The sequence below is a fragment of the Ctenopharyngodon idella genome, chromosome 10, assembly GCF_019924925.1.
Source record: "Ctenopharyngodon idella isolate HZGC_01 chromosome 10, HZGC01, whole genome shotgun sequence".
Classification (NCBI taxonomy): Eukaryota; Metazoa; Chordata; class Actinopteri; order Cypriniformes; family Xenocyprididae; genus Ctenopharyngodon; species Ctenopharyngodon idella.
The window spans coordinates 5,665,099-5,691,580 of record NC_067229.1 but is presented as its reverse complement, the minus strand read 5'-3'; the positions used below and the strand labels follow the sequence as shown (position 1 = coordinate 5,691,580).

General features: G+C 35.1%; 2 protein-coding genes across 4 annotated transcripts; one reads left to right on the top strand and one right to left on the bottom strand.

Annotated features, from left to right (window-relative positions):
- Positions 1-1,099: 1,099 nt before the first annotated feature.
- LOC127519789 (uncharacterized) lies at positions 1,100-18,414 on the bottom strand. Of its 2 annotated transcripts, XM_051907368.1 has the most exons (7): positions 18,266-18,414; positions 16,018-16,347; positions 10,439-10,563; positions 8,230-8,389; positions 6,865-7,179; positions 5,078-5,189; positions 1,100-2,326 (listed from the first exon to the last, which is right to left on the bottom strand). In XM_051907368.1, exons 1-6 carry the CDS (start codon positions 18,309-18,311, stop codon positions 5,095-5,097), a joined length of 1,071 nt encoding a protein of 356 aa, XP_051763328.1. In that variant the 5' UTR covers positions 18,312-18,414; the 3' UTR covers positions 1,100-2,326; positions 5,078-5,094. The 2 variants fall into 2 exon arrangements, 1 of the variants encoding a protein (XP_051763328.1); XR_007931892.1 differs by lacking the exons at positions 8,230-8,389; positions 10,439-10,563.
- Positions 18,415-24,112: 5,698 nt separating this feature from the next.
- Positions 24,113-26,232, top strand: LOC127519850 (SLAM family member 5-like). Of its 2 annotated transcripts, XM_051907512.1 has the most exons (4): positions 24,113-24,373; positions 24,508-24,834; positions 25,295-25,588; positions 25,820-26,232. In XM_051907512.1, exons 1-4 carry the CDS (start codon positions 24,325-24,327, stop codon positions 25,978-25,980), a joined length of 831 nt encoding a protein of 276 aa, XP_051763472.1. In that variant the 5' UTR covers positions 24,113-24,324; the 3' UTR covers positions 25,981-26,232. The 2 variants fall into 2 exon arrangements, with proteins under 2 accessions (XP_051763472.1, XP_051763473.1); XM_051907513.1 differs by lacking the exon at positions 24,508-24,834.
- Positions 26,233-26,482: the final 250 nt, after the last annotated feature.

The window sequence follows — 26,482 nt, the reverse complement described above, 5'->3', positions numbered from 1 at the left end:
ACATGTTAAATCACCATTTTGCCCCGGCATGTTTCTACAGTAGTCTAAATGGACAAGGTGCTACAGAGCATGTTTACTTGACTGGCAAATCTCTGCTGTCTCAGATGATGACATCTTTGTCCTGTTGGCCACCCATAGCTTCTCTATATTGCAATTCGCAACCTCACCGCTAGATGCCGCTAAAATTTACACACTGCACCTTTAAGTAACAGACTTGGCAGCTTAAACCAGACGAGCATCATTATCGGGAATAAGAAGTCAATAAAGCGATTTAGTGTCACTGTTTATGTTGAGTCTTCATTCGTGTTGTAAATATATAAAATCTTTCTAGTTTTGTTTATTTTTGGTTCCCTTTATTTTCTTGTGTTTACTAGCACCTCTGCCAGTTCCTGTAATCTTCAGTGACTCTTCACAATGTTCTTTTATCAGCTGAAAGATCGTCAAGGATCGTCCTGTGTTCAGTGGTGAATGTGAGTCATGTGACTCTCTCCTGGTACAAAGGAAACAGTTTATTGTCCAGCATCAGTGTGTCTGATCTCAGCATCAGTCTCTCTCTACCTCTGGAGGTGGAATATCAGGATAAAAACACCTACAGCTGTGTGATCAACAGTCTCATCAGCAACCAGACTCTGGACATCACTCAACTCTGTCAGATATGTTCAGGTACTCTGAATCCAATTAGGTGGATTTTGGTGAAAGATTTTTATAATGCAATTGTTCAGTGCTCAACTTAATGTTTTTCCTCAGGCTGTTCCCTCTGTTTTGACTCTACTGAAGCTGTGATCCGATTGGTCGTCACTGCTCTGATGGGCGTGGCTGCTGTTGTTCTGGTGACAGTCATGTACATAATATTGTATAGCAATAATAAACAGTCCTTTGTCTAATTTCTTTCTCCTTCTGCCTCAACATTTTTTAAATATTTCTTGCATTATTTAGGTCAGTGTTATTGTCTGATGCCAATGAGATCCCATTAAAATGTGTAGATGAGCCACTCCTACTGATAAGACATGTTAATATCCTGCATAATCTTTCTTTATGACTTGGCCAATTTCAACATACAATCCATCCACCCTGTTCACTCTGACACCACATAATAGTCTCAGTTTTAGCCATTGGCTTTATTGTGTATTTGCACATATATCCATGTATGAGCACTGTATGAACATATTAATGGAACAGAAATTACACCTATAAGATCAGTCACAAATCTCCATGCAAATAATCTTAAGATTACACTAAGAAGAAACACCAGTTTCAGATTACTCATGATATAGGCGTATGAGCTTTACAAATACCCGTGATACAGAAAAATTATAAACAAAACACAAATACAAATACCTGTGATACAGAACAATTATAAATGAGGATTCACTTTTAAGACAAAATTAGGAAATGTATGCAATGAAATGCAGTCCACAATAAAATTAATTTAAAAAATCAGGGATTCATGAAATTCAGAAAGACTATCACATTTTCTTTTGATTAATTATAAAAGAGCTTTAAATATGAATCAGTGTTTGTTCATAGAGTGCAGAAAAGATCAAACAAGATCATATAAAACAGCAGTATATCTGCATTCATGTCCACATGGGTCTCAAATAATCATTTTGAATTCAGATCATATTTTTAGATTCACATCTGACTAGGAAACAAAAAGGTCAGTAGTTCATAAAACAGAAAACACTGTCAGACTATAATGTTGACAATTTTCCCTTTTGTTCTAGTAATCAAGCATGAGGCAAAAAAAAATACATTAAGCGTGATTTATGTCAAAAATATGTACATTTAAAAAAAAAAAAAAAAAAAAAAAACCTTCCAGAAACTCTAGATGAGTTAAGGATGTCTTTAAAAGTAAAATTCAGAAACCCTTGTTATTAGCTACACCAGTGGCCATTAAGTTAAGACTATAGTTTAAATTAACCCATTTTTTTGCATGACACATTGACATTACAGTACAGAACAGCTCTTTCAGCATTGTCCTAAACATTTATTTCATGTGTCATAGAATGGAAGAGAGGCTCTCGGGAGCGTGTGTAAACGTCACATCCTTTGGATTTTTGTCTTTTGCATAAAAATTAGTCTACAGGCTTTCATAGACAACCTAGGAAGTTGTGGAAGGTATCGTTTTTAAGTTTCATTACAATCTGTTCACACATTGGCATTAACAATAAAAAAAGATTAATACAAGAAAGTCTTACATATAGCCCCTACACTGATTAGTATGTCATGCAAAGCCCATGTTTACATTGTTACAGATTATTACAGGTTGATTCTTCTCATTATTCATGCTCATCCTGAGTTTGATTCACTTTTTCTTCCATGAAACCTGTTAAAAAAACAGAAAGATTCACAGTAAAAAGTTAAAAACAAAATGAAAATAGTAATGAATAAATAATAGCGTTGATAATAATGATGATAATAATTTTAGCTATATGTTCTCCTGCGTTACACTTGTTTTTGTTTAGGAGTACACCATGTATTACACACTGTGGAGAATATGTTGTGATTTGTGAATGTTAATTTAAATGTAAATTTAGTCTTTGTTATTTAAGGTACGTTTACACGACAACAATGTGCTAAAAACAGAAAAGGTTTTCCTTTGTGAAATTACAGTCTATTCCAGGTTAATCCACGAAAATGACTAACGCTGTATTATGCTGCAAGGCCGGTAGTTGGCGGTGTCACTTTTGTCACTGTTTTCACAAATTTGCATTTTGGTAGTTTACAAGGAGATGATAACGGTGTCGTTTTCAAAAAATTGAAACTAATTTTAAAAAGTTTGTGTTTTCAGGCCCCCGAAACGCCGTTGGTGTGTAAATGAATAGCCAAACTTAATGAAGCCCCATCATACACAAACAGACACAAACATGCTGCAAATGCTGCTGAGATCAATCGCATCATTTAGTGTTTTAGTACACGAGAACATTTTTTGAAGGTCTTGGTCTTGTCTCAGTCTCGACCGCATTTGTACTCAGTCTTGTCTCGGTCTCAGCCTAAAAGAGGACTCTGGATTTTATCTCAAGACCAGTCAAGATCACAACTGTGAGGATATCACTAAATTGTTGGTACATTGTCTGATTTATCTGTTAACATCATTAATGTGATTTGATGTAAAACTTACTGCTTAAAATGCACTCAATATTGCGTTATTCTCTAAAAAAGTAATGTATTACATTACTTTTACATTATGTTTTCTCACCTGGGCTGGGTTTGCTTATTCGTTTTTTAATAACAACAAAAAAGTTCTATTTTTGGCAAATGTTAAGGCCCTTTCACAACAAAAGTGAAATGAATAAGCCTCATTGCTGAAGGAAATGCATATTTACGCCTGTACAGTAGAGGGCACCACTCAAACAAACCTTTCAGCTGTGCTGCCATTCTGGATTAAAGAAGAATAGGATACAGGAGAAGGAAGTTCAACACTCTTATTTCTAAATCTAATCTATTTTAATTTTTGTGTAAGGTCCGCCCACTGGTCCAAGGACGGTAGCTAATGGCACGGTAGAAGGGTTCCTGCGTGTTACTGTTTTTCCTTTACGCAACATAACAGGATCAAATTAAATACATTTTCTTGTATGTATTAACCCTTTGTTTTATCTGACTCCAATAATAAATCATTTCAAGTGAAATTTAATAATCATTGAATTTAGGTGTATAAATGTTTGATTATTCTATTTAACTCTTTACTTTATATTTTACTTGTTCATTAGATATCTTTGTCGCATTGAGAGCCTCGCAACGGCCGTTTAATGCGGGCCTCACGATCACAAACTGGTCAGTTTTTGATTACTAGACAAAGGTAATTGACTATATTAGAGTGCTGCTCTCATGCTTGCTTTCTCTAAAAGTATTTTGTTTAGTCCCCATAGATCTGTATACACTTGAATTAAAGCAATATTAGTTCTAGTCAGAGGTCACGACCACTACTATAGATATAAGCTGACCAATATTACTTTCTCTGATGGTAGTTTTGGTTTAGTCATGCCATGGTTTCCCATGTACACTTAGCTAGAGTAACATTACATCAAACAGAGGTAAGGCACACCCTATTTAGGTTGGTCGATCAACATTTTGTTGTCTTAAACAGAAATTCCCATTTTAGCCTTTACAGTCTAAGTACACTTGAACTAGTACCAAATGTTAGAGAACTCTAAAATCTCCAGCCACAAAACTGGGCTTTAGTCCATTACTAACCTGACCCAGATTTGCAGTAACATAAACCTTCACTTAATCTACTTGAGAAAATAATTTCAGAGTAAGTCAGAATAAATTCAAACATAGAAATTTATTATCTAGGCAATTGAAATAATAAAGATTCAACTCCAATTCAAATAGTAGTAAATAAAACATTCAATAATACAAATGAGGAATTTGAAAGAATTTACCTGGCAATGAGAACTACACACAGCGATCGTGCGGTAAATCTGTTTACAGATTCCCTGAACCCTTTGCCACCCTCCTTTAAATATCCAGATAATTTATGAATTTACCAAATGGTGTTGTATTATTATAATCATTTAGGGACTTCTCTTTGGGGGATGCAAGTTAGTGGTGAGAATTCATGTTAAATGTTAACATTTGCTTATTAGTATGGTTGAATTAGATAATTGAAGGTCAGCAGCATAGGCATTTGATAATAAAGTGTGATTAAATACATAAAGTATATTTGTTTAATATAGTTAATTATTACAGGTTTGCGTAAAATTCTGAGATTGCATTTCACCATTTTTATTCATTTTGAGGAATACTGAATGTTTTTGTGCAAGTGAGATGAATAGATACATGTTCACATTTAGTCAAGAACTACAATAACCATCATGTTCACACAGTGCACACAACACCTCTGCTCTTTATTTCTCTCAACATGGGGACTGACTAAGCTGTCAGTCAATAAATGTGAAAAAGCAATTTGCATTACTTATTTAAAGAAACTAAAGAAACTCAAGTTACTTGTAATGCGTTACCCCCAACACTGTCAATTATGTGTGGAAATAAAAAAGACTTAAAAAATGACTTGAACGACTGAATAATTTTATATTTGTCTCTTTGCTATTTGATTTGTATATGTAATACTTACGCATTTGCCTTGGTTACTCATACTTCTTGCAGTAAAAAAACAGTTACAGCCCAAACCACCAGACCAACACTGGCACTACATATCCTTGATACAGCACCTGAATTATGTGAATCTGTAATGATAAAGAAAGACAGTCATTAGTGTGAATGCACTGTTAAAAATTTTAGTGTGAAATTACAGTATATTTCAGGTCAATAATTGCATTACTTTGACAGTATTTCTCTTGTATCTAACTGTACTCTCAAAAATTACTGTAAACAAACAATATCATACTGTATTTCTACAGTGCATATTTATTTTATTTTTATCTGTGCTGCTGAACTTATTTTTGGTTCACTTTTAGCAGTTGGCGTTGTTTGTTTATTTCGTAATGTTCAGAATTGAAAACGCTGAAAAAGATGAAAATGCTGAATGTTCAGAAAAGAAAACGCTGATCACCATCATGGTGACTTGAAACTAAACTTTTATTAAAACATTAACATCTAAACATCTGTTAATTCTCAATAAGAACTTTTGTTGATGAATGACAGAAATAAACAAAACTGGTTATTAATAAGTGTAATAATGTTTAATGGCTGGAAGTCAGTTGTAGTTGTGTCGTTTTTTCTCTTCTTGTTGTTTCTCTTTCCTTCAATGATTCTGCTTATTAGCATCAGGTGTCACTACTAATTGTCAGTCATCACTTAATTAATCACTAATTATCTCATTAACTTCAACATGCTTCAGTGTTACTTTTAACACCCTGTAGTGTGGACACATATGTACATTGAGGGGTGTTAATTTAACACTGGGGATTTTGCTGTGTATGCATCATTGGGTGATGGAAGAAAAAAATCTTGTGTTTCAAGATGATGTCACACCTTTCAAAGATAAATCTTAGCAGCTGCTTTACTGTTGTGAAATATCCATCAACAAACAATTATGAATTTGAAATAGGATATTGGTAAATCTTTATGCTGAAATAACGTTAATAATAATTTAATTTGAGCAATTTACAATTAAGCCAATTAGCATATTTTATATTATAGTGTGTCATTGTTTTATCAAATCTTTTTATTTGTCACTTTTCTGACTTGGCTAGAACCGAAATTTGAATATGAATATACAAGGTCCAAGATTCCAATCAAATGAAACACTAATCACCATTACTGTGACTTTGAAACAATTACAGTACTAAACAATATAACATGGTTAAAGACAACTTTATAATGTGAATACACAGTAAAACAAGAGCAGTAAGTTATTGTGATGTCAGCATCATTTTGCTGTTGATTAACCGTAATTGGTCCCACTTTATAACCACCCCTAACACCCTAGCAACCCCCAAGCAACCCCATAACACCCAAGCAACTGCCTAGCAACCACCCATAAAACATCCACCAAGCAACCTCCATAACACCCTAGCAACTGCACAGCAACACCTTAGCACTTAAAACTATCTTAAAACTACTAAACTAAAAATTAAACAATTTCAAACTGAAAACCTTCAAACTTCAAGCTTTTAAAATACTTCAAACTTTCTGGCTAGGCTTTTTAGGGCAACTTAAAGTTTGTCTACAAACTAGTTTATCTAGTTTTATGTTCATATGCTCACAGAGCTGCTTATAGTGATCAAGGTCTACTGGCTAAGATGTTTATAAGGGTCTGCTAATTGTCACACATTTAGAATGTGTTGTATATGTTGTGAAATGTAATTATTTCATGCATATGAAATCACGTGTCACCATTTCAAGTGTAACATTCTAAATATCTCAATAATAGAGCACAGATAAATATGATCTACTCACCAGTGACAGAAACACTGATGTTTCTCTGTAAGGTGTGTGAGCTGCTGCTCATGTGTAGATGATAATCACCAGAGTCTGTGGTTCTGGAGCCACGGATGGTGAGAGATCCAGATTGGTAATGCAGCTGCAGTCTGCCTTTGAATCTCCCACCAGCATTGTTGTCATGTGTTAAGAACCGATTGGTCTCTTTTTTGATTTCAGCAATGACATCGTCTTTAAACTTCCACAATATCAAATCATGTCCTTGTATTTCAATAAGACCAGTGTATAAAATGCTAGGTTCTCCCTCCATCACTGATACTGTCTTCATTTCACCTGTCACAGCAACAACACATATGAAAAACATTTGATTACACATATGAATAATATTTTAGCATCTGGGTGACTGACATTAAAAGTAGTTAATGCCCCAGATATTACTGTTTTGTTATCAAATAAATCATTTGTTTTGTTATATTTTGTGATTTCAATGACTTGATGAACTTGAATTGTACAGCACTACATATATCACTTCTATCCCAGCTGCACCTTTAGATTAGAGAAGCTGATGTTTGTCTCAATGGCAGACAAACAACGGAAGCGAGAGGAGGTGATGGGAAGGAAAGCAAAGCACAAGTTCTCTGGAAAAAGTTACCTGCTATGACACTGTTTATTTTCAGACAGGGAGGCGAACAAAAATTAGACGTGCATACCATAAAGTAAAACCTGAGCTTGTTCCAGCTTGTTCCAACCTCTTGCAAATGCTGACTTGCATATAAGCATTCAATTTCCTTCAAGCAGTTCTTATATTTTGTCCATTTCAAATAAAAACAGGACCATGAATGTCCCCACATGACATTTTACATAGGTAGTAGTATAATATGCAGGTAAATGGTAAATGAAGGTGTATGTTCTCGTATGGACATATGGTATTCAATTTTAATTGTTCAGGTCTTAAAAAGCATTAAATTTGATATTAAAAATATAGCAGCAACCCTGAATATTGATAATGAAAACTTGAAATTGAAAACACAAGACGTGTTAGGTACTTTTGTCATGTGTTTTCTATGAGGTGCAAAGTTGTTCTTTATGCAGGGGGGTGGGTCACAGCTCAAAAAGATGATTTATATTAAGCCATGTTACAGTATTAGAACAGTATTAGTCTTACTGGAAACATTTAAACATAAAAAGAATAAACATTTTAAGATATTAATTTCAAAGTTTAGCACATGATAAACAAATGGAAATCTGTCTCAGCAAATTACTAAATAAATCCTGCATGCATACCCTGCATCTTAATGTAAACTTATGAGTTAATTTGAGCATCTATAGCTGTTTGCAATTCATCACAGAGTCAATATAGAATTTAACAGAACAGCTACTCACCAACAGCCATATAGAATTTTCTGTGTAAAATCATACTGATGTTGTTGATCTCCACTTTATAATCTCCAGACTGATCGATTTGGATGTTTCTGATGGTGAGGTCTCCAGTCTGATCATTCAGATGAATGTTTTTCCAGCTTGTGTCAACAGGGCCGTTTAATCCATTAACTTTCGCGAGACCATGGCTGGTTCCGAGGTTTGTAAGTTAACATTTATTGAATGATTTTACTATCAAAATTTTAATATTATTAAAAAAAATACGTCATATGGAAGTTTAAAGGCTCAAGCATTGATATTTATGATTGTAATGTCACAGCGACAACATAATTTTAATTCATATTAAGAGTTCGCAACAATACACGCAACATCGAATCTGAGAGTTCTGAATTATTTTTGTCCAGAGAAGATGGCAGACAAATTAACAGGCATAGTTTCAAAGGCAAGAAAGCAGGGCATGTAATCATTTAAGACATTTTAAAAATCATCATAAAAAGTGTTGATTTAAGAGGAAAATGTTTAATAATTAATCTGATATCGTTTACATAACATGTCTTCAGATTGAATAATAATCATGTCAAATTTCCAGTGCATTACGAACACCAATGTTGTTTCAGTGGTGAACGCTATATTACCATGTTTTTTTGAGTCTAATGAACACAATAGCCCCGCCCCCAGCGTTCTCTGTGATGCGCTGATTGGTCAAACATTCAAAACATTCTAACAGCGTCACCAGCTGTTGGGACATCCAAATATGGCCGACTTATAACTGCACAAAAAAACTAGTAAAGTTCTGATGGATGCAAAATGTAGCCAGCAAATATTGTTACGGAGAATTGTTTGTATTCCGCAATCAGTTTTTTGTAAATTTTCGAGTTTGTATAGCCTATAGGTATTTTAGTATTGTGTCCTTACTCTGGGTGTATTAAATAATTTATGCACGACTGGTTTAACAAAACTGATTTACAAAAATAATGACTGTAATCAAACATGTTTTCTGAACACTCCCCCTGTCTGGCAATGACTGTATTGCTGGTTTTTCCAAACAGGTATTCCCGCCCCAAACTCACTTCATTGGTTGAGCCAGTGTTACGATCAGACTGCTCTAGATGTTTCAATGTTTGATAGTGCCACACAGTCACAGTGTTAAACGTTTCAGGGAATCAACCAATACAATTGGCTTATTTTTTTGTCTAGTCTGTATATTAAATGGGGACATATTTTAATAATGAAAACACTCATTACCTTAACACACATCACTTCAAACTGTTAAAATCAACATGAAATGGATTTCAAAACCTATTTTACTTACATAATGTAATGCATTACCAAATAAAACAGGAAATTAATTGAGGAAAAAATAGGGCAGGACTTGGATTTATACATCAGAATAGATTGGATGATGAAAAGTGGGTATTCCATATCAGAATGGAGCCAGACCTGAGTTTGCTAAAACAGTGTGTAAATAGTTATTTGAAAAGTATAGCTGAGAAAGGTTTGCTGTATATCTGTCATAATGCAAAAGTGTGAATATGAGAAGAGAAGATGACAAAAGAACTGTCTGGAATTACAGATTTGAACATTTAGGTAAAATATTTTAGATTTAATTAAGAAAGAAAGAGTAGGAATAAAGGACAGACAGAAATCTCCAGTCATGTTTGTGACTGTGCTTTTTTGTGCCAGCACGACTGTTTCAGAAAAGAAAATAACAACAACTGTTTTTGTTAATAAATTGCTGCTTCAACAGTTGTGTTCAATTGTAAATAGTGTTGTACTGCATTTCACCACATATTGATGGTATCTCCAAGTGTCTTTTTTTAAGGTACTTTCACTAAGAAAAACAAAGCTTACAGGAACCTCCTGTTTAGTGCTGCCCCTTTAAATTTAAATGATATCTTGTTCAGACATGTGGCTTTAATGCCACTACTTTTTTAAGTTGCTCTGGCACATTTTCATACATGTATTCCTAAACATCTTTTATTTTAAATTAATGGATCAGTACTGTCCAAAATATTTAAGCTTCTCTTACTGTTTTTCTATAGTAGGGTATTTAATTTTGAGACTTGAACATCAAACTGATATCTCTCACCTCTCTAAAGAGACCTCAGTTATACCTGTAGTACAAACAGCTCATGAACTGTGACTGTTTTAGTTTGTGTATGTCAGGTTTGGGTTTGAGCTCAACTAGTGGGGGCGACTGTTAACTGGTTAAGTCAGCAATGAGGCTGCCTTGTTCTCCAAACTTCCACACTATCTGATCATCTCTTTGTATTTTAGTAACTCCAGTGTGTAGAGTGACAGAATCTCCCTCAGTCACTGACACTGACACCACTTCATCTGTCTCAGCAACAAACACATGAGAACAAACACAAAAAGAGATTAAGCTTATAATGCTGTAATTTCCACACAATTATACTTTGAAATATACATGTGAAGAGGAGTCTAAAATCTGAGACTGAAAGTTTGAACAGACTTTGCTCCTATAACAATATTTTTCTGTTTCAAGAAAAACTGCAAAAGCATTTCAGATTCAGCTCTTTAAATACAGATTCACTTAAGGGAAATAATCAGTCATCTGCATTTCAGCCAATCAGAAAATGATGGCGCAACACACCACATGTCTTCATTTTTACAACTACAGTTTTTTATTGTTTGAAAAATACAAAACACCAGAAAGGGTTAAAACACACCTACTGGATCTTAGTCTTAGAGGCTTAGTTGACTAAATTTTAATTAGTCAGTTATTTGCAGAAAAAAACTCTCCATGCGGTAATATGTCGGGCAGAAGATCCAAAGTGTGGGAACATTTAGGATAATGACCACACAAAGGCAATGTGCAACCTTAAACATGACTTATTTAAAACATAAGTATAGACAGGGTTTTATAATCACTGAGGTCCCAAATTTGAGGTAGTTGGGGGGGGTTCATATGCTCCCCTGAGAAAAATTTTATTTCTCTGATCTATATATATATATATATATATATATATATACAGGTGCTGGTCATATAATTAGAATATCATCAAAAAGTTGATTTATTTCACTAATTCCATTCAAAAAGTGAAACTTATATATTATATTCATTCATTACACACAGACTGATACATTTCAAATGTTTATTTCTTTTAATTTTGATGATTATAACTGACAACTAAGGAAAATCCCAAATGCAGTATCTCAGAAAATTAGAATATTACTTAAGACCAATACAAAGAAAGGATTTTTAGAAATCTTGGCCAACTGAAAAGTATGAACATGAAAAGTATGAGCATGTACAGCACTCAATACTTAGTTGGGGCTCCTTTTGCCTGAATTACTGCAGCAATGCGGCGTGGCATGGAGTTGATCAGTCTGTGGCACTGCTCAGGTGTTATAAGAGCCCAGGTTGCTCTGATAGTGGCCTTCAGCTCTTCTGCATTGATGGGTCTGGCATATCGCATCTTCCTCTTCATAATACCCCATAGATTTTCTATGGGGTTAAGGTCAGGCGAGTTTGCTGGCCAATTAAGAACAGGGATACCATGGTCCTTAAACCAGGTACTGGTAGCTTTGGCACTGTGTGCAGGTGCCAAGTCCTGTTGGAAAATGAAATCTGCATCTCCATAAAGTTGGTCAGCAGCAGGAAGCATGAAGTGCTCTAAACGGTGCTCTACGGCTGCGTTGACCTTGGACCTCAGAAAACACAGTGGACCAACACCAGAAGATGACATGGCACCCCAAAACATCACTGACTGTGGAAACTTTACACTGGACCTCAAGCAACGTGGATTGTGTGCCTCTCCTCTCTTCGTCCAGACTCTGGGACCCTGATTTCCAAAGGAAATGCAAAATTTACTTTCATCAGAGAACATAACTTTGGACAACTCAGCAGCAGTCCAGTCCTTTTTGTCTTTAGCCCAGGCGAGACGCTTCTGACGCTGTCTGTTGTTCTAGAGTGGCTTGACACAAGGAATGCGACAGCTGAAACCCATGTCTTGCATACGTCTGTGCATAGTGGTTCTTGAAGCACTGACTCCAACTGCAGTCCACTCTTTGTGAATCTCCCCCACATTTTTGAATGGGTTTTGTTTCAAAATCCTCTCCAGGGTGCGGTTATCCCTATTGCTTGTACACTTTTTTCTACCACATCTTTTCCTTCCCTTCAACTCTCTATTAATGTGCTTGGACACAGAGCTCTGTGAACAGCCAGCCTCTTTTGCAATGACCTTTTGTGTCTTGCCCTCCTTGTGCAAGGTGTCAATGGTCGTCTTTTGGACAACTGTCAAGTCAGCAGTCTTCCCCATGATTGTGTAGCCTACAGAACTAGACTGAGAGACCATTTAAAGGCCTTTGCAGGTGTTTTGAGTTAATTAGCTGATTAGAGTGTGGCACCAGGTGTCTTCAATATTGAACCTTTTCACAATATTCTAATTTTCTGAGATACTGAATTTGGGATTTTCCTTAGTTGTCAGTTATAATCATCAAAATTAAAAGAAATAAACATTTGAAATATATCAGTCTGTGTGTAATGAATGAATATAATATACAAGTTTCACTTTTTGAATGGAATTAGTGAAATAAATCAACTTTTTGATGATATTCTAATTATATGACCAGCACCTGTATATATATATATATATATGCATTTTAAGACGTTTGAAGGCCAAAAAAAGGATAACAATAACTTTAAAACCATATCAGTGGGCAGTAGATTATTTGCCAATACCTGCTCTCTCCTCTTCTCCATCATCTCTATCACTCTTTCTTTTTCTCTGTCTACTTATCTTGCTCTGTATCTCTTCCCCCCCTAAAGCTGAGCTTTGAATCAGTCAAAGTCTTTTAATTTTTGTCTGTGTCAGAAAGTTAACATAAGGTCAACTGATATTTATATGTTTTATGAATCATTTTATTAGTTAATTTACTGAAGGCTACCAGGAAAGTAAATTACGTAAATTATATAGGCCTGTCTAATTTCAATTTAAAATGGCAAAATTTGATGGCTTTATTAGTTTGCATCCCTCATTATTTTTGTTGGCCATTTAACATTTCTTTTGTAAAACAGCTGTCAAATACGAAATGTTTAGTTTAGCTACTTACATTTTATCTCGCACTTTATGACCATTTATGAACTGAAGCGTCACACTGGAATTCGCGCTCAACAGCTTCTAGGAACATAAAGACCCCCTACCTTGATTTGATTGGACATCTTATATATTTTGACTTTGACGCGTGGTGACAGACTGCAGAGGCAGCTCAGATGAGAAGATCAGTTATCTTGGTGCTGTATCCTTGCAGCACTAAAGTAGAGTTAATAGAGTGATGCAGGTATGACATCACTTTGTAGGTCAAAACGGGGAAACGAGTTAGCATTTTTTTAGCATTTTGGTTAAATGGCTGAAATAAGGTCTGTGATGAAAACAAGCTCAAGACACTTTTACGTTTTATTCTACGACATAAAATAGTTCAGAATTACCCCACTCGTGATTTTTTAAGCTGTTACGTGTCTTGAAAAAGACAGTTGCTAAGAAGTGACTAAATGGGACTACAGAGGCTGTCTGGGAGATTAAACGTCATCACGCCTAACAGGTAAATTCAGTCCGATTTTACAGCCTCATTATGCTTATAATCGCGCTCTTATAAACAATTCTATCTCAAACTTTCTAGGAAAATGTCTTCAGATAAAAAAAAAAAAAAAAAAGAAGCTAAGTCAAAAGCTTAGTGATGATGACGTTGAAGTCGTGTGATCATGGTGTAGTTCATTTATAGCCTACCTAGCTTTTTACTTCTGGCGACTGCATTTATGCTTCAAAATTCATAAAAGTTGCGTTCATCTGCTTCATACCTGTACCACTCTATACTATATTAGGCAATTATTTCACAACCTTTATGATATAGGGTACAACGGGGCTAAAGGCACACCTTAAGAAAAATGTGCTTTTCACTACTCCCAAAGTGTACGATAGCAGAAAAAAAAATGTATTGAACATTGATGGAGCAACAGATTTTGTGTGAAAATAAATCATAAAAGGGTTTGTTTTGTTTAAAAATCTTATGAATGTGTGAGGTGGTGAGGGGGGCCTTTTACCCCACAGACACACAGGGTAAAACCAGCATGGGGCAAAAGGCACACAGTATTTATACAAATACTTTAGCTAAAATAATATGTTTTTTAGAATGTCTAAGGCAATACTTGTTCAAAACAATCACTTTAGCAAAGTTTGTACTCTTTTCTGTTTATTTTGATCAATAAAATAATTCAGTTTTGTTCAATAAATATACTGTCATTAAAATATGTTAATGTAAAAATATATTTTAAAAATACAGAAAATTACTAGTATTTAAATCTACAACATTTTAAAAAACATCAAATATTAGATCAGATTAGCACAGAATTAACTTTGCGCTGCTGTCCGCGATTGCATCAAGGATCAGCCAAATTTACATGTGCATCTTGAAAAGTGGATGTTTTGGAAAGTGCTGCAGCAAATTTGTGTGCCATCTAGTGGTTTAGAGGGAAATAAAATCAGAGGCGCCTTTTACCCTGGTGCGCCTTTAGCTCTGTTGTACCCTACACCTCGCAGACCTCAGTGACCTCATAGCTGGCTACGGCTTAGGTAAATGTGTGCTAATATTAGGAGCATATGCAAAACTTATTTACGAGCCTAATGCAACATTTATCTAGGTTAACTTTAGTGCGATCAGCGATGTAAAGTGGCTAACGTTAGGCTATAGGCTACTTATGTTTTAAATAACTCATATATATGTTTGTCTTTCTGAAGATAATGTCTTAAAGCCATAACTTTTTTGTTTTTTGTATCTTATACCAACATGAATGCTTCATATTTTAAAGATACCTCATTATTATCATCATTATATTTATTTTCTTATAAGCACTTTATTGAACACCAATAAAGTCGTCACTACGACCCCTAAGGCATTGGTCCTGCCTTCTGTTCACAGAGGATGTATTTTGGGACCGATCCCAGCAATGTTACTAGGTTCCCATCCTGGAATCAATCCTGTAATCAATCCTGGGACATGTTTGCATTCGCAGAAGGCACTATGGCAATTTTCTGGGATCAATGCGCTGTGCGAAAGGGGCTATAGAAACTGGATTAGGTTGTAAATAAAAATCTTGGATCTCTCATCTTGAATGTACTTCTAGTGTTTAAACCAACATTATAAAAGGATTTCAATATAGCCTCACACATGATTTAAAACAAATAAAAGGCTTTTTATTTCTGAGAGTTAGAACAAATCTCCCTTACAGTAACCCATAGTCTCATGTGGTTAAAGAAAAAGATGAAATAAAAGAATGAGAAATTAATAAACAAATTGTAATTCAATACCATTTTGATTTTGTAACATTTGGAGACATCTGATTTGGTCATTTAAAGTTAACATAAACCTCTTCAGATAATGTGAAGTAGCCTATTTTTAAAGAAATTATTCTCATTTTGCTCTAAATTAGCATTAGCACATCATTTTTCCAGTTGCTGCTGTTGTCTTTATTCCATTTTTCAAAAAGAAAAATAAAGCTTAACCCATAATAGTAAAACTTGTAATCATTCCACAGCATCTAAACCAGGGATGGCCAGCTTCGGTCCTGGAGGGCCACTGTCCAGCAGAATTTATTTCCAACCCTGATCAAACACACCTAAACCAGCTAATCAAGGGCCTCAGGATTACTAGAAAGCTACAGGCAGATGAGTTTTTATCAGGGTTGGAGCTAAACTCTCTAGGACAGTGGCCCTCCAGGACCGAAGTTGGCCATCCCTGATCTAAACTGTTTGATTGGCATGAGTTACTCACCATGGACAGTAACTTTGAATGTCTTCAATTTTGCATCTGTGCTCTTGATGTCTACACTATAAAGTCCAACATGTTCAGTTGTGATGTTTGTGATGGTCAGTGATCCGGTCTGTGGGTCCAGCTTCAGTCTGTCTCTGAATCTCCCATCAAGAACATCATATGTATTAAAAATTTTCTCTGCTTCATGAATTTTAGCTATGGTTTCCTTATCAAACTTCCATATTATCTTATTATCTCTCTGTATTTCAGTAAGATCAGTGTGTAGAGTGACAGAATCTCCCTCCATCACTGACACTGACTTCACTCCATCTGTATCAACACCAAACACACCTGAAGAACAAATAGAAACAGTGCTGTAAATACAGTATATTGTTTACAGCTCTACTGGCTCTATTGACTATAGTGCTCCGCTTCCGGGCTGTCTGTGTTGTTGTACAGTCTGTTTATGACACCATTTGTTGTGTGATCATTGTGCAGGATTGTTTCTCCATGCTTCCTTTTGTCTCTAATTGGGTCACACCCAGTAAATCAGCAGTAAATTTACATAATTTTTCACAGTGTCTGTAATTCAAGTAAACAGATTTATTGTGATGTGTGTCTCTTGAAAATTAAGCCTAATTTGGCTTGTAATTTCTACAAGACATGCAACTTGTAAAAAGTATGTGGCTGTATGAAGATTACATGCCAACCAAAATATGCAACAACAAAAAAACAATGAGTAATATTAATTTAGACTGCCTGAAAGTATACTGTGTACAAAAAAAAAAAAAAAAAAAAAAAAAAATCCAATGTTACTTTTAAGGTTAAATGTCTCTTACACACCAGAATATTTTTTTCCAGTTAAATCTATTATGATTCTTATTCTGAGATATAAATAAAGTAAAATTTCGTGACTGGCTCATATTTGGATTTAAGTCAATGGATGTTACAGGAATGCATGTTACAGGGATGGATGTTTCGCGCGGACACGCAAAGAAAATTTTGATTTGCTGTTTTAATGTAGGCTAAACTATTTCTTTTTATTTATTTATTTATTTTTTACCTTTTTTTGGAATAAACACGTTTAAAACGTAATAAAGTTAGGTTGGGGTGGCATAGCTATACTAAAATATACTATACCCACCCTAGTTAATGTTTAAAGGACAGGTTGCAACAACAGCAGTCCTTTCGCGATACGAGCTTAATGTTCGTTGGCAAATAGACCTTCTATTTCCGTTGTAGATCTAGCCGCACCCTGCCAGAATGACAGTGAGAGTAACTCAACCTAACTAAAAGACCAATAGATTGTGTGATTGATTGAGAAAGTGATTCATTTTTTTCGTTTTTCTGTTCCGTTCCGTTTAAACAGTAGGCAACTGCCGTTCAAACAGTATGCTGAGAATTTTACAGGCCGTCAGCGCCCTCAAGTGTTCACTATCAAACAAACAAATAACTTGCCCCTAAAATCAAGTACAGGTCTCTGCAGGACAGTAATGATCAGTGGGCGAGGCCATAAACAGAGGGGCGTTTTTGAGAGCGTTACCTGATTTGCCCACGTCAGAGTGTGGGTAGGGTTTAGGGGTGGGGTCGGGTGAAGGGGATCATTTTCATTGCATGATATATAAACACCCACCATTTTGAAAACACCCACAAATACAGAAACGTCCACTTTTGTTCCGCAGAGACCTCATACTCCCTAAAATACACTTGAAATGTTGCTGTCATCTGTCATTATTCGCAGTGTGATTTATCACGTCTGTTTATAGAAAAATGATGGGATAGACCGTGTACAGTTGGAACAGAGGGACAGTTGAAACACCTTCAATAATGCTGCCTTCACGTGCTATATGAAAATCGAAAATTCCCACTTCTGAAGTCGTGATTAACGAGCTCATCGCATTCAAGTTTCGAAATAGGAGGGCGTTCATGTGCAGTTTTTACCTAGGAAACTCGTATTTACAATAATTCAGAGAGCACGTGAAGGCAGCATTTCTCTTTGTGAATTTTGTTCCATCTGCATAGTAATTTTCCATGATCAGAGGATGCTAACTACGCATGTGTGGGGCAAAAATCACGATTAAGGAGGGATGCACAGGCAAGTTATTAACTGTCCCTCTGTTCCAAATGAACATGGTCTACCCTACATGTTTGTTTTAAAAAACTGTGTATATATATATATATATATATATATATATAAACCGTTAACAGTCTGTTTCCGGTTTATATTGAAACCGAAAGTGTTGAATTAATAAACGTAAAGTTGACTCACCGTCCACGAGTATTAAAACCCAAAAAATGAAAGTATTGTTCCTCATATTGATGTTGCTTCTGACCGCGTCTAAATCTACAACAACAATGATTCAGGTGCTGATGGGCTCGTATCAAACCTTCCAAGTCACGTGATTTCTCGAGAAAGCGGGTGTGTCAAGTCATACATTTTCGAGGTGTTCCAAAGTGAACCTTGACTTTTTAGAGATATGGAGACTACATGTGTCTTTTGTAACTTAGAGGAAGAATCCATAAAACATTTATTCTATGAATGTGTGTTAACACATTTTTGGATTGATATTGAACATCTAATATTTAAACTCAAAAAATTAAAGATTCAGCTATCTGGTAAAGATTTTATTATATAAGAGTAAGAGTTTGGAGCAAAAGTTGGTGACTAATTTAATACTTATGTATGGAAAATACCATTTACACAAACAAAAATGGACAAATAATAAACCTAACATTATATTATTTAAAACTTAACTTTTTATTGGTCCCTAAAAGATGCAAGAAATAAAAAAGCAAAATGGATATATAGAATTTTTTTTTTTTAAATCCTTTTATCTTGGTAATTTCTTGTAAGTTATACGCTGTATAGTTTTTTTTTTTTCTTTATTTCTTTTCTCCTGTTTTTTTCTCTTTTTGATGCTATTATGAATGTAACAGTTGAATACATTGTTATCCTCTGAAAAAAAGCGAACCTTGACTTCATATGTATATATATATATATATATATATATATATATAATCTGCTTAACAATCTTAGTATCATAATAAATAAAGGTTTTTTTGTTTGTTTTGTTTTTTTAAAGTATTATTGATTAATGTGGAGGCGGTCTCTTTTAACCCCCTGCTGCTGTTTAGTAATTTTTGACCGAAAAATTGTACGTTTTTTGTTTGTTTGCTTGTTTGTTTGATTATTTTTTACTTCATCGGTACGAAACTTGGTAAAGGTTTTGGCACTGGCTGTGTGAACACACACACACAAATCATAGACATGATTCGATATAATAGTCAAAAAAATGTGAAAAATAATCACATTATTTAACATCTATTGGTAACATTTGGTATTGCGCACAAAACAATTCTTACTGAAAGCAATTTTTTTGAGATATCAACCTCAAATACAGCTTGTTTAGATTTATGGTTTGATTTTCTCACAATTTTAGAGTAAAACGTGTTTTGGAAAATATATATTTTATATAAAAATTGAAAGTGGTATTTTTGTGCATTTTTCATAACAATAAATGTAAAAAAGTTTGCTTTTTAAAACTTGTTTTACTTCTGCAATAATCTGCCAAGTGTCGTCTTTAAAAAGAGACCAAGTCTGTGCTCCAAAGCATTCAATATTTATGACAGTTTAAGTTGGAAATTTCATTTTCAGGTCCATGCTCAAAAAGTGAATAAATGGATTGTAACTACTGCATATATATAATTTAGTACCATAAAATCCAATAAAAATACAAAATATTAATTAAAAAAACATTATTGAACTAAAATATAGTACAATCATTTCATTGAAATAACAAAAATCTGTCATTTTTGACCCAACATGCCAACAGTACCAGATACCAGGGTTAAAGAAGCATGATGCTAAATAATATATGAACAATAAAATATATTCCACTAAAAAAAAATAGACAAAATAAGAGACAACAAATAGAAATATATAAATAAAGAATAAAACTATTTACATCCACAATTATTCACAGAGCAGTAAATGTATTTATGTAGCCTATATTATTTGGTAGAAAGTTTTTATAGATTTGATTACCAACCCATGCTCAAAGAAGAGGTAAGTTAATTTGAAAAATATGCTAAAAATTTGCTAAACTTGTACATTGTGAAACAATGCAGTGGGCTAGATGCTTAGCAACCGACAACCAATCGCGTTCCTCATATGCATGTGCTTTGGGCAGTCACAAAACACAACTGGACCTTTACAGTCTGAAAAGCCCATTAGCCTATAAGGATAAATTTGATAGCAATATATAGCAATGGGATGTGCAATGCTATAGCTTTATGTAAACATATAGCGGGCTGCGTTCGTCCAATCAGTGACACTGACACTGCAAATGTGCAAATAAGGACGTTAACCCCGGGCTTATGAATGTACAGTGTGAAACATCAGCTTTTGAATAGGCTACCCAGGATTAATTGTTAACCCCAAATATAGTATTTGCAGTGTTTGTGAAACATAAAGAAAACCCAGGATTGCATTTAGAATGACCCGGGGTTATATCAAGTGTGAAAAGGCCTAAAGTGTCACAATAATCCAGTACAGACACTCAGAACATTAAGGGCCACTGTGCATCTGCTGAGACAGATACTATCAAAACCACTCTACAGGATGTGGTCTACTGGATCTCAAAGTGATAAAATAAGCTTCAGTCACAGAATAATGTGTGTGTGTGTGTGTATACACTGCAAAAAATAGCCAGGAATTTACAGGATTAAAGAGTATTATTTTACAATAAATTACTGAAATTTACAGTGAAATGAATGCATACTGGGTCATTTTCTTATGAATTACTGTTAAAGTGTTAGTTCACACAAAAATGAAATTCCTGTCATTAAAGCTGCTGTCTATAAGTTTTTTTTGGATAAAAATGATCCAAAACCAATTTTTGAGCAAGTACATAACCAGCCAATGTTCATATCTATCTTCTTACCGATTCACAAGGGTAAGCTTGTAATAGTGTTTTCTAATTTGGGTGGTACTGGTGGATTTCCGTGGGAAATTTGAGCATGCCATCGTTCATCTTTGCACCATTACATCATGTCTGTTTACATAAAGAAGGAGTCCCAGCTAGTAGGCTATATCATGTGAGGATGCTGAAGATGGCGGATCAATTGTAGCCTTTTCTCACAGCAGCTGGAATAATTAAATTTATTTTGATGGCGGATTGTATGGTATGACAAATTAATGTAGGAGATTAGACTGTACAGAAATTGAAATCTACAGGCTAATACACACTAAATACACATAGTCACGCAATGCTGATGTTGTTAACATTAACAATTTGAGAACAAAGTATAGCAATTATAATAATTTGCACAGTTTGATGTGATATGAGGTAAGCGAACGTTAGATTTATTCACCATTGGTAGCGCGATTTATTGTAATGCTTTATTGTAATACCTTTTTCAGAACAAAAGTGGCAGATTTGTTACTTGTTCAGATGACATTCTCAGGTGAAAATTCTTATTTTGGTCATACTTCCAAGATGTAGAATCTGTGATTCCGAAGTACAGTATCCACACCGATGTGGTGACTGACAGCAAACATTAGATTAATCTAAATTGAGGAGCCGTGCCGATGCACAACCCACGTAAAGATAATAATTCCGCAAATAACTGCAATTGCAGGTTTCGAGCGAAGATGGCGACAAACAGGCAAAACTTACGGACTGCAGCTTTAAGTACTCACCCTCATGTCGTTCCAAACCTGTAAGACCTTTGTTTATCTTCGGAACACAAATTAAGATATTTTTGATGAAATCCGAGGGTTTCTGAACCACAGATTGGCAGCAACGTCATTGCACCTTTTGAGGTCCAGCATATATAACTGAGTATATAACTGTTTTTAACTTAGTTTATTGATGTTCAAATACATTTCATGGGTGTGTCTTTTTATCTTACACCTTTAACCCTTTCAACCCCACAGGAACATCCTCTAGTGTCCACACTACAAAGGGTAAGAGTAACGTTGACACAGTGTTGCAGTGAGAGAATTAAGTGAATATTTAAGTGATGATTAAGCATTAGTGATGAACACCTGCTGTTATCAAGCAGAATCACTGAAGGAAATTGAAACAACAAGAACAGAAAAAAGAGAATAGACGAGCAGAAACACAAGAACTACAAATGACTTGCAGCCATTACACATTATTACACTTATTACTAACCAGTTTGACTTTATTTGTGTCATACGTCTACAGAAGTTCTTATTGAGAATGAACAAAAGTTTAGATGTTGATGTTTAATTGAAAATGTTTGGTTTGATGTCACCACTATGGAGATCAGTATTTGCTTTAGGCTGGCCACAAGATTTTAAGCCCTATTTTGAGAACAATTTGCAATCAGGGGGCGTGGCCTGATTCAAGGCTTGTCGGAAATGACTTTTTGTCCAAAAAATCTTCTATTGTGTGGTGTCATTATGATTTTACTGCACCTGATCACGTCGGAGCGTACCTGATCTCAAATCATAAATATCAAACATGTCCTCTGTCGTGATACCCACGATAGCCAATGTGAACGAGCAAGCGTCACCTACCAGATGTTGTGTGCTTTTATAACTGAAACTTGGAAGCCACAAACATGCCACGAAAGTCTTGTGTTTCTGTTCATCTCTTCTCTTTTTAATGGTCTTGTTTCTCTGTCTTTCAGTGATTCTGCTTATCAGGTGTTCATCAGTGTCTGAACTCACTTCTTTTCATTCACTCTGTCAAGTGTACTATATTAGTGAACTAATGCAGGGAATAGTGAATGAGGGTATAGGGTGTAATTTGGAACACAGCCTCTGAGTGTCCACTTTGAGCGCTGTTAATTCACAGTATATTCCTGTAGGCTATTTTCACGAAAACAACATATATTTCCCAGAATGCATTGTTTCTATGGTATATTACTGTTTTAATGGAAAATGGTACATTACTGTCAGAATTTGGCCATTGTTTTACAGCAAGTTTTTACAGTGTGACAGTGGACTATTCAACTATTTCACTCAAAAAGGCTGCTTCATTCAGGAAAAACAATGCTATGGTTATCACAATCAATGCAATTGCAAGAGTGAATCCCACATTTATATGCAATGTCATTCCTGAAACTTTTCTGCATGTATGTGGCCGTTGGTCCACTTAGCAGAACGTAAAACGAAAGTTTTATACAAATTCTGAATGGATTATATAGGGCATAGAAAGCGCACAAAGAGCGCTCCCTTTATAATCACTAAAAAGTTGTCACCTTAGTTCTTGCACCACGAAGAACTGGGCCTATTAATAATAAAAAATGAGTAAGGCTAAATGATCCAGTTTATGTAAGGAATATAAAAGCCCTGACACTGAGTGGATAAATATAGTAGAAAGATTGAAAAAGTGAAAATTACCAGTAAGAAGCTTTCTCTTGCCCACTCCGAATGGAGTTTATTATTCTCCATTTTTTTCACCAGAGCAGCACAAAGCAAGCAGTAGCCTAAATGATGTCATGTGCTTATAGCGGTCTTTAGATGTGGGAGCATTTACATTTTAAAGATACATGACAACTAGCCTAAAAACAAACTTCAGTCACTTGAATGACTGTAAATAATGAACCCCCATGAATGACCCCCCATTCAAGTAGTGCACAGCACCACTATTAGCACAAGGGCTGTGTGTCAGGGGTCACTATTCACTAAAATCACAGACCTGCATGAGTTTCTTTCTTCTGTTGAACACAGAATATATTTTGAAGAATGCTGGAAACCTGACAGTTGATGGTATAGCAAGACCCAATATTATTATTTTATTAATACAAGTCAATGGCTACCTTCAACTGTTTGAATACCAACATTCTTCAAAATATCTTCTTTTGTGTTAAACAGAAGAAAGAAACGTTTACAGGTTTGTATCAACATGTGGGTAAGTAGCCTAAAATGATGACAGAATTTTTATTTTAGGGTGAAATATACCTTTAAATATATAACTGAATAACAAAGCTTGTTTCTGTGGAAACAAGCTATAAACACAGGTTACAATTGCATGGTGTTATAAAAGGCTAAGTAATAAAAAGCGAGATGTGAAACTGAGCAACGACACCAGTAGTTGCTGCTCTTACCGACGCGTTCACGTACAATCACGCGCATCACGGAAGCGCGCAGACTGATTTTTTTTTTTTTTTTTTTTTTTCCTTTTTGGCTAAAGTTTTTTTTTCTCTCTCTCTGTTTGACTCACTGCAAATTATCTACACTTAATATTCAAGATAATGAAACGATGTTAAAGACGCGATACTGTCGTGTTTCATGAAATCCACTTCAGTTTTTTCAGACATCATAGTTGGATTTATCTCAAACGGTTGAAGACAATGATTCACGCGCTTGTCTTGTTCTGTTTATGTTTTTTCCCTCTGATTGGTGAGTTCAAAATGTATTTATGGCTTCACTGTTAGTACAGATTAGACTTATTTAAATTATTCAAGGAATAAGGGTTTACATTATTAAAATATTTACGTTTACATTAGACATTTACATTTAATTTTGATCTCTAGGTGCTGAGACCGATGAGATAAAAGTGTCAGCGATGGGGGGAGGTTCTTTCACTCTCCTTACTAATCTTACAGAAATACAGAGCGATGATGAGTTTGAGTGGAGGTTTGGATCGAGCAGAACATTTATAACCTCAGTTGTGAAGGGAAGCATTATATATAGTGATGATGAGAGATTCAGAGACAGACTACAGCTCGAAAGACAGACTGGAGATCTCACCATCACAAACGTCAGTAATGAACACAGTGGAGTTTATGAATATGAACTAAGTAGGCCTATCACTAGGGGATTTAACGTGTCGACCAAAAAAATAAGCGTCACTGTTTATGGTGAGTATTACAGATGTTAATAGTACTAATCGGTTTTTTTTTTTTTTTTGTATAGGCTAGATACAAAATAAAAAAAAATCTTGTTTTGTGAATGACATTGCAATCCCTTACCAAAATGAACCATGGTTTTACTACAAATAAAAAAAACCTGCAGTTAAACCATGGTAACAAAAATTAACCGTGGTTTTGCTACACTAACCATAGTTTAACCATGTTTTTTTTTTTTTTTTTTTGTAGTAAAGCTGTGGTTAAATAAATGGTTATTAATCCATCAAAAACCATGGTTACTACACTTTTACTATAATAAAATCATGGTTAATTTTCGTAAGGGTATAAACTCACTGTCATCACAATAAACTCTCTAAACACATTCCAATACTGATAGAAAGCACCGCTCTTACCTACTGTCAATTGTACTTATTCTTGGATTTGTTTGTTTGCTAATCTACTGTGTCTCCAGCTCGTCTGCCTGTTCCTGTCATCACCAAATACTCTCCTCAAGGTTCATCGTCATCATCTGTGTCCAAAAGTGTGATGTTGTGTTCAGTGTTGAATGTGAGTCATGTGACTCTCTCCTGGTACAAAGGAAACAGTTTATTGTCCAGCATCAGTGTGTCTGATCTCAGCATCAGTCTCTCTCTACCTCTGGAGGTGGAATATCAGGATAAAAACACCTACAGCTGTGTGCTGAACAATCCCATCAGCAACCAGACCAAACATCTGGACATCACTCAACTCTGTCACACATGTGCAGGTAGGACAGTGGTGATATTAGTGTTTCTTCACAGTGTCTCACTTCGGCTACTGATACCTTCTTACTCGCTTGCCATCCATTTACAATGTTTATTCAGATGTTTATCAGACTTTTTTTTTTTTTTTCTGTTGGTTTTTGAAAATAAAACAGTGAGTGTATAGAGCTGTCCAAGTATATTTGAAGGAGTTTTTATAATGCAATTTTTACAGAAGTGCCCATTTCTTTCTACAGACTGTGACCAGTACTGGACTGGCAGGACCGAAGCCGTGACCCGATTGGTCGTCACTGCTGTGGTGGGCGTGGCTGCTGTTGCTGCTGCTGTTGTACTGGTTTATGACATCAGATCCAGAAAAATTGAACTGGAGAGGAAAATTAAGTTCATCAAACAGTAATGTGTCTGGCATTGTAAAACAGGAATATACAGTCTCTGTCTTTTTGTTTCTCTCTTGTTTTAAAACAATATCTTTTTATAATTTATTAATGTATTTTACAGAGAATATCAATATTCATAATGATAATGGTGCATTACATAATTTGATATTCTGATACATTACAATTGACACCATGCTTCGAAACAATATGCCTGCTTTGAAACGATATGTATTGTGAAGTGCGCTATACAAATAAATGTGAATTGAATTTAAGTATAACAAAAGTCATGAAATAATTGCCTATAATAACTATCCTTTGCAACGGCATAATTGATTTTGTCATCTCAGCTGCCTCAGGGGAGGGGGGGAGGGGGTAATAATTTGGCGGGGGTCAGATTTCAGCACAACACCTGAAATGTTTTGTTCAGTTCAGTCTCAAGCCATCAGACATGGAGACGATTGAAATGAAGCAAAAACACAATTACTTGTCACCATCTCCTGGAGTAATTATTTAATTCTGTAG